This window comes from Garra rufa, chromosome 10 (genome assembly GCF_049309525.1).
Source record: "Garra rufa chromosome 10, GarRuf1.0, whole genome shotgun sequence".
Classification (NCBI taxonomy): domain Eukaryota; kingdom Metazoa; phylum Chordata; class Actinopteri; order Cypriniformes; family Cyprinidae; genus Garra; species Garra rufa.
Window position 1 is genome coordinate 8,404,584 of NC_133370.1, and position 11,358 is coordinate 8,415,941.

Here is an 11,358-nt window from a genome sequence, read left to right on the forward strand (position 1 = left end):
CGATGCAATACGATACGATTCACACCCATATCACGATACGATGCGATAATTCAGCACTAACTAATTAGATCAAGTTTATGTGATGATGTGAAAGAGGATGCGGTGCCAGTGAATGAGTTTGATTATTTATTAACCAAGTAAAACCAAGACTTTTTGATTATGTGTATATATATATATATATTAGACAGATTTAAAGCTCCTGAATTCTTTAATTCAGACATTCTAAACAACTACAGAGTACTTTTTCTAAAGTAAGTGAACCTGCCAAACAGAACAACATGCCAAAATACCACTCACTAAACCTGTCCATTTGAACTGGACTGACCGAATATCTACTGTTTGTATCCATCATAAAATGAACATACAAATGAAAAATACAGCAAATACATACTATATCTGTTGATGCTGGTGCTCATATGTGCATAAACACCACTGACCCTTACAAAATCCACCTCTGGGTGAGCATCCATTATAAAACACTCACAAGACATTCATTTTGACAACTATGCAAATATTTTGAAATTTCACACAAAAATACTATGGATCAGAGCCCCGAAAGCATGACTAGTTCATGAATCAACAGCGGATTTATGCGTGCCTAGACTCCGATATGCAAGAGTGTCATTGTTACTATTACTCTGATCGTCTTTACTTTTACATTAGTGCGAGGGTTTGTTTCATGCAGTCAAGAGATGAAGTAGAGACCCGTTTTTCCGCGGGGGTATAGGTTACTTTTATGTGGGCTTTTGCTGGTGGGAGTGGGACAAAATAACATACATTTCTGCAGGAGCGGGACTAAAAAATCAGTCCCTTGCAGGTCTCTGATGATGTTTGCGTGCCGCGGTTGAAAGTTTTGAGCCGCCGTTCAGTCTGTATGCGATGAGGCTTGCTGCGCCGAGTCCAAAGCAATCAATCACAGAACACGAAAGAGGCCGTGCTTTGACCATTTTAGGATAAAATTTAAGTTAATTTTGAGCCATCTCGCGGGCCACCGGTTGAGAATCCCTGCTCTATGTGACTTTCTGGACACGCCCCGGTCTCTGTAGTGTTGTGATAGTCTACGTCATTCACGCAGCAGTGAAGGGAGACGTGTTTGAGAAACAGTTCAGAGGGGAGAAAACAATCTAAAAATATTTTCCACTTTCTAAATAATAAAAGTATGTCCACTAATAAAAGTATGTATGTCTCTTAATAATTATAAAGAAAAAAATCGGGATTTACCGATGCAGATATGTTAGAAACGATGCATCGCGATACAAATGCCAATTTGTATCCGATGCGCACTTTTTAAACCGATGCATCGCATCGTTAACGTTTTAAACCGATGCACCGAGTGAATCGGGGAATCTTCCCATCCCTAATATATACCCTCAAGTTTGGAATCAGTAAGATTTTTAATGCTTTTTAAAAAAAAAAAAAAGTCTCTTATGCTCATCAAAGTTCCATTTATTTGATCAAAAATACCAAAAAAGTAATATTATGAAATATTATTGCACTTCAAAATAACATTTTTTTTTATTTTAATATACTTTAAAATATAATTCATTTCTGTGATGGAAAGCTGAATTTTCATCAGCCATTGCTCCAGTCTTCAGTGTCACATGAGAAATCATCCTTCAGAAATCATTCCTATATACTGATTTATTATCAATGTTGGAAACAGTTGTGCTGCTTATTATTTTGGAACCTGTGATGCTCTTCTTAAAATACATTAATATTGTGAAATGATAATATACTTTAAAATATAATTTATTCCTTTGATGCGAAGCTGAATTTTCCTGTGATAGTCTTTTCAATATTATTTGATGAATAAAAAGTTACTAAGAACAGCATTTATTCAAAATAGAAATCTATTTTCTCTTTTCTTACAATACAAGTCTTTACTATCATTTTTTTTTCATCAATTTAACATATCCTTGCTGAATAAAAGTATTAATTCCTTTCAAAGAGAGAAAGAAAAAAAAATCTGACCCAAAGCTTTGAACAAAAGTTTTCTATTTTAAATAAATGCTGTTCTTTTTAACATTTTATTCATCAAAGAATCCTAAAAAAAAGTATCACCGGTTCCAAATGAAATATTAAGCAGCACTGTTCCCAACACTGATAATAAATCAGCACATTAGATTGATTTCTGAAGGGTCATGCGACACTGAATACTGGAGTAATGATGCTGAAAATTCAGCTTGGCATCACAGGAATAAATTATATTTTAAAGTATGTTAAAATAGAAAACCACTTTTTTAAACTGCATTAACATTTCACAATATTAGTTTTTTTTCTGTATTTTTAATCAAATAAATGCAACCTTGATGAGCAGAAAAGTCTTTTCTGAATAAAAAAAAGAATAAAAAATCTTACTGATCCCAAACTTTTAAGTGGCAGTGTATATATATTGTTTTTTAAATCAGTGTTTTTCTGTTTCACCCAATCCTTGTGGTCTCGTTGTGTCTAACACTGTCTTTTTTGTCATTTTTAGCAAGCGTGTGGCTTTGAATACACATCAAAACTCCAGCGCATGTTCCAAGACATTGGAGTCAGCAAAGACCTCAACGAACAGTTCAAGAAGCACCTCACGAACTCTGAGCCTTTAGACCGTAAGGATGAACTACTCTCTTCTTTCCTGTGGTATAAAATACTACTGTCTTTCCTGATTTCTGCTTGAAGTCCTTTATAAATGCTGTGTTGTGTTTTTCTAGTGGACTTTAGCATCCAGGTGTTGAGCTCGGGTTCATGGCCCTTCCAGCAGTCATGCACTTTTGCTCTGCCATCTGAGGTGATAATACTAATATGCTTGTTTGTAAAAACACTTGTTCTTGGTCTTTCCAAGGTTTTTGTAAATCCGTTATCTCTCTCATCCAACACAGTTGGAGAGGAGCTACCAAAGGTTCACAGCCTTCTATGCCAGCAGACACAGTGGCCGAAAGCTCACCTGGCTTTACCATCTGTCCAAAGGAGAACTGGTCACCAACTGCTTCAAAAACCGCTACACCTTACAGGTGTGACAGGATTTGTGTGACTTGAATTCTTCAAACATTAACTTTTAAAGGAAATCTCTTCTGCTTAGCAAGGCTACATTTATTGGAATAAAAATACAGTAAAAACAGTAAAATTGCAAAAAAAATTATTGCATTTTTAGGTATCCATTTTTGAAATTTACTTCTGTGGTACAAAGCTGAATTTTCAGCATCATTACTCCAGTCTTCAGTGTCACATGGGCCTTCAGAAAACATTCTAGTATGCTTATTTGTTATGATTGAAATCTTTTATGACATTCTACATGTCTTTACTGCCACTTTTAATCAATTTAATGCCTCCTTACTGAGATAAAGTATTTGTTTCTTTCAGAAAAGAAATCTTACTGACTACAAACCTTTGAATAGTTGTGTAAATTTACTAAATACGTGCACTTATAGGGATGTAATTCTCAATATTATCATGGTCACGTGATGATATAAAACGATAGGTCTTCCGGGCAAAAGAGTATTATATTTAAACTTCCTATTCTAACATAAAATGTCTTTAAAGTTGTGTTTTGGGCCATTATGCTTTGGCACAGTATCTGTCAAATGAACTAAAACCGAAAGTACAATATGGCTTGATCAAGTCTGTTTTCGTTGTGCATTTCAAAGCGAAGCACACACTTAATTTAAGCGATCAACTCGAGGTTCCCTTTAGAATGGCTCCGTTTACAGCGAATGCAGTAAATTGGTTTATTGCATGTGCTGTGAGTTTATGCGTTTGGGAATGCAACAGCCACCAGTTATGCTTCATTTTCGTGGCAGAGGATTACAGATTTTGACTAGATTTGTAAGGAGATGCGTTTTTGTAAGCCTGTTTTTACTGAGGCTGGAGTTTTCCATCAAAATAAAGACTGACATTTGTCAAAAATAAATGCTTAAAAGTGACAGCTAGCAGTTTAAATGGGTGACATTACCGCAGTCCAAATTCAAGATTTGTTTCAAGAAATTAGGAAAGAAGAATTATAATTTCCCTACTGTAGTGTAAAGCTAAAATAATATACTATAATAATATATTATGAAATATTCATTTTCATTTATTTTACACTGCAGTTGTTTTACAATATATGGCTATTACTGTCATAGGAATAACAGTAATATAATTTTTTTTATTATTATTGTTATATTCTAATTAGTTTGGCTTTCTAAAACACCAGTGTGAATGTAATTTAGACTGAGACAGTATACCACAAATAAAAGAGGGTTGAGTCCGCTTTAAAGTTTAGGTGCAAGTCAATTCACACTTTTTTCTGACTTAATTTTTCTAATGGTTTAATTTTGAACTCTGAGTGCATTAGAAAAAGTAATTTAACTTTAAAATGTAAAAATTTAGCATATTTTTTCCAGGTCTTCATATGTCTTTTTTATTATTTTGCTATAATATCATATTGTTGACTTCATAACGTGATATTATCGTATTGTGAGATTTTGATATCGCTACATCGTTTGGTGCATTAATAGTGCATGAATATTAATTAGACTGGTTGTGTGTGTCCGTATAGGCATCTACGTTTCAGATGGCCATTCTACTGCAGTATAACACAGAAGATGTTTATACGGTCCAGCAGCTGACGGACAGCACACAGATCAAAATAGTAAGGAAACAAAAAGGGAACTCTCAACAATAAGTCTAAACAAGATCCAGATATCAGTCAAATCTTGATTCACCACACTAACAGAGCTTTTATTTGTTATGTATTTTAGGACATATTGGTGCAGGTTTTGCAGATATTACTGAAATCCAAATTGCTGGTAAGCATTTTTCTGGTCTTTATTTAAAAAAAAAAAGTATTTTTGCAAAGTCAAGATTAAATGAAATCACAATTGTGACACTGGGCCACAAAACCAGTCTTAAGTAGCATGGGTATGTTTGTAGCAATAGCCCAAAATTCTTCAAAATTCCTTTTATTTAAAAAAACATTAATCCATGAAGATATTTTGTACATTTCCTACCATACATATATCAAAAACTTGCTAAGAACTTCATTTGGACAACTTTAACAGCGATTTTTAAAAAATATTTTGATAATTATTGCACCCTCAGATTTCAGATTTTCAAATAGTTGTATCTCCCCCAAATATTGTCCTATCCTAACAAAGCTTATTTATTCAGCTTTCAGATGATGTATATATCTCAATAAAAAAAATGTATCTTTATGACCGGTTTTGTGGTCCCTTTTTCATAATTTAGCCCGTTTTGCTTTATTTACATATAATTACTCCACCTTTAAAACAACTTTCCATTCCCGCTGATGTAACTTAGGCCTTAAATAGTGTTAACCAATAGCCAAACATCTATTTAGGTGTTGTTTGGGCAATCCTTCTTAATCCACTCATACTATGGAATGCCAATTTTCCTAGATTTGAATCCTCAATTTACAGACATACAATGGGTTGTGTATGCCATTTTTTGCTGACTCGTGTTGTGTATTTGCTGTTGTTTTCTGTTGCAATCATCAGTGTGTGTCTGTGCAGGTTCTAGAGGACGAGAATGCAAATGTGGATGAAGTGGAATTCAAACCCGACACCCTCATAAAACTCTTCCTGGGCTATAAAAAGTAGGTCATATGAGTGCATCTCATCTTGCAAACAGTTATGAATCTATATTTAATGTTTCGCCCTTTTATACAGCAGGGTATATTCATTTGTGAATATTGATGGCTGAAGTATTTTCTCCCCAGTAAAAAACTAAGAGTGAACATTAACGTGCCAATGAAGACGGAGCAGAAACAGGAACAGGAAACGACCCATAAAAACATCGAAGAGGACAGGAAACTCCTGATTCAGGTATCACATCCAAGTCTATTATGATTACCAAGGCTGTAAGTATTTGGTGTACAATAAAATACAATAAAAAACGTAATATTGTGGAACATTCTTGCAATTGAGCAACTGATCTCAATATGAATCTATTTTAATGTGTAATTTATTCCTGTGATTTCAGCATCATTACTCCAGTCTTCAGTGTCACATGATCCTTCAGAAATCATTCCAATAGGCTGATTTGATGCTTAAGAAACATTTATTATTATTATCAGTGTTGAAAACAGTTGTGCTGCTTCATATTATTGTGGAAACTGACACGTTTTATTTTTCAGGGTTCATTGATGAATAGAAAGTTCAAAAGAACATCATGTGAAATAGAATCTTTTCATTATAAATCACAATATAACATAAATGCCTTTATTGTTACTTTTTAATGCATTTAACTCGTCCTTGCTGAATTGAAGTATTCATTTCTGCAAAAATAGTCCAAGTATTAGTGATGTGTGTTTGGAGTACTGAGTTTAACATGTTTGTCTTTGTGCAGGCGGCAATAGTGAGAATCATGAAGATGAGGAAGGTTCTGAAGCATCAGCAACTTCTGGCCGAGGTTCTGAACCAGCTCTCATCACGGTTCAAGCCCAGAGTCCCCGTCATCAAGGTTGGTTATTCCTGTTTTACAAATGTACTCCGGTTAACAAGAGTTTTTACAGGGTTTCTGTGGCTCTTGAGAGGTTTTAATTACAGATTGACCGATATATCAATTTACCAATATTTTTCTCAATATTTAAGCATTTTACCATAATCGGTTATCGGCTTTGAAATATCGGATTCAATATTTAACCATTATTTTGCTAAAACACATCTAAATAAATACAACTCTATGGAAATTATTTATTATTTCCGCAAGCGATTGCAGTTTGAGTTTAGTTCTGTGTAAATGCATAGATAAACAGTGCTTTGTCAGAATCTAGAACGACAAAAACATTAGTAATTCCGATGTATCATGCTAGTTAAGAAATGCAATAAAATACGATGTTTTGTTTATTATTTTACAATATTCCAGAGAATATTATTCATAGAATTAACATTATCCAGTGAGTTATTCTTCACTCTTTATATTAAACAGCTTACAAACCTACTAAAACATGTAGATTATAATGAAGTTAATATGACTTCTGTTTTTTTATTTTTCTTCATTTGAAAACATTAGACATTTTACATTTATTTTGCTTGTTAGTGTTACAGCTGATGCTTTTTTATAAAAAAATGTTTTTATTGTTGTATGAAGATTAAATTTAACATTTTTAACAAAGTGATTTTCAACACTTTTTTTTAAGATGACTGAGAGGAGGAAAATCAAAGTGAAGTATGGACCTACTTCACTCACTCATTTATTTACTTTATAACAGTAAATAAATATCGGTTCTGCATATCGGTTATCGGGCACATAAAAATTCAATTATCGGTTGATCACTAGTTTTAATACACCCTCAAATGAAGGCCTTATAAAGGTTTAAATTGGAGCAGAAAGTCTTAAATTCATAGTCATAACATGCAAAAAATGAAAATCTTCCTCAGTATTTTTGTTTTGTTTTCCAATACATATATCTAAACATCCTTAAATCAAGGTACTTTCACTTGAAATGCAAAAACATGAAGTCTTGCTTCCTAAGAAACTGAGCAAAATTAAGTGAGTTTATGTTTAAAACAAGAAGAGGTATTCTATTGATTTTTTTCCATTGACATATTTGTTTACTTTAATTATAAACTCACTCCACTTGGAAAATTTCTCAGAAAATAAGACTTTTTATCTGATGTATCACTTTATAACAGTAAATAAATATCGGTTCTGTATATCGGTTATCAGGCACATAAAAAGTCAATTATCGGTTGATCACTAGTTTTAATACACCCTCAAATGAAGGCCTTAAAAAGGTTTAAATTGGAGCAGAAAGTCTTAAATTCATAGTCATAACATGCAAAAAATGAAAATCTTCCTCAGTATTTTTGTTTTGTTTTCTAATACAAATATCTAAACATCCTTAAATCAAGGTACTTTCACTTGAAATGCAAAAACATGAAGTCTTGCTTCCTAAGAAACTGAGCAAAATTGAGTGAGTTTGTTTAAAACAAGAAGAGGTATTCTGTTGACCATTGATTTTTTTTTTCCATTGACATGTTTGTTTACTTTAATTATAAACTCACTCCACTTGGAAAATTTCTCAGAAAATAAGACTTTTTATCTGATGTATCACTTTATAACAGTAAATAAATATCGGTTCTGTATATCGGTTATCGGGCACATAAAAAGTCAATTATCGGTTGATCACTAGTTTTAATACACCCTCAAATGAAGGCCTTAAAAAGTTTTATATTGGAGCAGAAAGTCTTAAATTCATAGTCATAACATGCAAAAAAATGAAAATCTTCCTCAGTATTTTTGTTTTGTTTTCCAATACAAATATCTAAACATCCTTAAATCAAGGTACTTTCACTTGAAATGCAAAAACATGAAGTCTTGCTTCCTAAGAAACTGAGCAAAATTAAGTGAGTTTGTTTAAAACAAGAAGAGGTATTCTGTTGACCATTGATTTTTTTTTCCATCGACATGTTTGTTTACTTTAATTATAAACTCACTCCACTTGGAAAATTTCTCAGAAAATACGACTTTTTATCTTATGTATTATTGCTTTTTAACTAAGTGTATCTTGAATTAAGAGTCCTTCTTATGGAGTGTTTTGACGACGCATCTATTGGCGGCACTGAATGTAAACAATGCCACTGAAATGGAGAAAATATGAATATTTTGCTGATTATTGTTGATGAAAATGGTCAGTTATCATCATGTTTTGGGCTGCACTAATCGGTCGTAGCAGGAAAAACATTTGGAGTACTATAGACTGCCAAAAGTTATTATAAGGCTATAGTGAAGTATTGGGTTCCCTTTAATTTATTCATTACATTTTCTTGACTTGGTCTTAGATAAAAACCTGCAGAAACCCTGTTTATCCCACACAGAATGGCACTCATATCTACTTTGTGTTATGTTTTGCAGAAGTGCATTGACATCCTCATAGAGAAGGAATATCTGGAGAGGGTGGATGGAGAGAAGGACACCTACAGCTACTTGGCCTAAACATTTCTTCGCTCCTCCACGTCTTTACTGTCTGTCTCTCTCACTCTCACTTTTTTTTTTTTTTTTTTTAAGTTGTCTCTCGGGTAATAAATATCATTCCTCTTGATGTTCGGCCTGTTTTGAGTTTAAAAAGCAAACGGACTAACAGAAGAGGAGAGTGTGTTCGCGTCAGTGAAAGTGTATGTGCGAGAGACGGACTATACCGCTGCCCTGCATATGGACGGACTGCATTGGAAATGTACATACATACAAACAGAGACCTCGAGCTTTAATCTCGCAAAATAAAACATTGCAGGTTTTAAAAACCCAATCAGAAATAAACCCTACACATTAAGCATGTTATTGCCTATCAGCATTTAAATGAAGTAAAAAACGAACAAAGATGCATTGAAATCTTAGCAAGTGAGGGGCTTCGGAGACGTTTTAAGAGAAGAAAGGAAATAATTTAGGAAAGCGGTGCAATTTTAGCTGCACGACCCAAGAGCGAAAGAGTTGGACAGGTTTGTAGACGTGTTGTCTGCATTGTTACCTGCTACCAGAAAACCATTTGTATAGTGTGGTTCACTTTTTTAAATGTGTGTTAAATAAAAGAATTAAAAGTTTCTGTATGTATTTCTGATGCTGTGGAGTCACTACATGAAGAGCCGTAAGACATGATTATTCATATATAATTATGCATGTTCAGGACATCTCTAGCAAATTTCCATGAAAAGGGTACAAAATATGACCTGAAATGCTAAATGGTCATTAATATGTCTCTTCTCATCCTCATCAGGTCAAATATATATATATAATTTTTTTTTTTTTTTTTTTTTTGAATTCTTCTGATCAAAGCTAAATTTTCAGCATCATTAATCCAGTCTGCAATGTCGCATGGTCCTCCAGAAATCATCCTAATATGCTGATACAAAAAAAACATTTATTACTATTATTATTAGCAATATCTAAAACATTGTGTTAGTATTCTTCGATGAACGGAAAGATCCTAAGATCAGCATTTATGTGGAATAAAAATCTTTTGTAACCCTATACACTACACCATTCAAAACCTTGGAGTCAGTGTCAGTGGTGGAAAATGCTATTTATTTAGCAAGGATGTTTTAAACTGATCAAAAGTGATGATAAAGACATTTATAATGTTACAAAAGATTTGTATTTCAGAATGCTGTTCTTCTGAACTTTCTGTTCATCAAAAAAAAATAATAATAATAAATGTTTTTAGAACAGCAAATCAGAATATTAGAATGATTTCCGAAGGATTGTGTGACTGGAGTAACTGCAAAACAATCAGATATGAAATCACAGGAATAAATTACATTTTAAAGTATATTCAAATAGAAAACTATTTTAAATATTAAAAATGTTTCAAAATGTTATTTTTTGCTGTCCTACTTTAGATTAAATAAATGCAGGCCTGGTGAGCAGAAGAGACTTTAAAAAACAAAGCTTCTTACATTTAATAGCTGCGTTGATTTTATGTTAGATATGTCTAATATTTTGGCTAACGTACCTTTCGAAGCAAAACATTAGATTTTTGCCTCTTAATGTTTTATAACAAATGGTTGAGATCATGGGCGTCGGAACCATTGTACTTGGGTGGGACAGGACCCACCCACTTTTGAAGACCAATGATATTGGACCCACCCACTTTTACCGAGTATGTCTTTGCACTTTTCAGAGCGCCGTTAGACTCAGTCAAATCCATTGTATGAGATATGCCTTAATAAATTAAACTCCATTTAGCTACAGCCTTAAATTACATGCTGTGGTTTCCTCAAATTCATTCCACTTGGCTTATTCAGAGTCCATATCAATTAAACTCATTCCGGGTTTTCACTAGTCGGTCGTGCCTGCTCCACTCCCGAAACACAGCAAAGTAAAGCAGCGTAACTTCTGCTCAGAAACACCTAACCCTAGCTGATACTTAATTAATTAATTTAAAAATAAACAAATGCCTTTCCGATATGATATAAGTGAAAAGGGAGACGATTTCGAAAATGATTTCACCAAAAGGAGGACGCGAACTCGGGTCTCCCGCGTCAAAAACGATTCGATAGCGGTATTATCACTTACGCCACTGAAATTGTTCTTCTGTAGCCGTCTTTTGTAATATTTGTAAATATGACCTATTTGCAATGTGTAAAAACACATTAAATAAAAGGCACAAGACTACAGAAAATGGCATATACTCAAAGATTATAGAATACTTTAAAGGGACTTTGATATCCTACAGTATTTTTTTCTGGAGGACCCACCCACATTTATTTTGCTTCCGACGCCCATGGTTGAGATTCACTCTGATTGAATCAGTGAGTTGTGACTCGTAAAGATCTACAATTGTATTTGAACAGATACAGATTCATCGAAAAGAATCGGCTCAGAAGAATGATTCGTCGCGAATCATACGTTTTTCGAAGTGAGTCATTTTCTTCAGTGCGA

At 33.5% G+C, this 11,358-nt stretch overlaps 1 protein-coding gene across 1 annotated transcript in view; it reads left to right on the forward strand.

The window, feature by feature from the left end:
* LOC141343894 (cullin-1-like) overlaps positions 1-9,521 on the forward strand; it is a 24,296-nt gene extending 14,775 nt beyond the window's left edge. Inside the window, exons 11-19 of the mRNA XM_073848561.1 lie at positions 2,477-2,594; positions 2,697-2,773; positions 2,865-2,996; positions 4,520-4,612; positions 4,722-4,769; positions 5,493-5,575; positions 5,699-5,804; positions 6,328-6,441; positions 8,839-9,521. Of these exons, the coding sequence (XP_073704662.1) occupies positions 2,477-2,594; positions 2,697-2,773; positions 2,865-2,996; positions 4,520-4,612; positions 4,722-4,769; positions 5,493-5,575; positions 5,699-5,804; positions 6,328-6,441; positions 8,839-8,919 (852 nt within the window). The 3' untranslated portion in view covers positions 8,920-9,521. The remainder of the gene's footprint in view (positions 1-2,476; positions 2,595-2,696; positions 2,774-2,864; positions 2,997-4,519; positions 4,613-4,721; positions 4,770-5,492; positions 5,576-5,698; positions 5,805-6,327; positions 6,442-8,838) is intronic.
* The last annotated feature ends 1,837 nt before the right edge of the window (positions 9,522-11,358 follow it).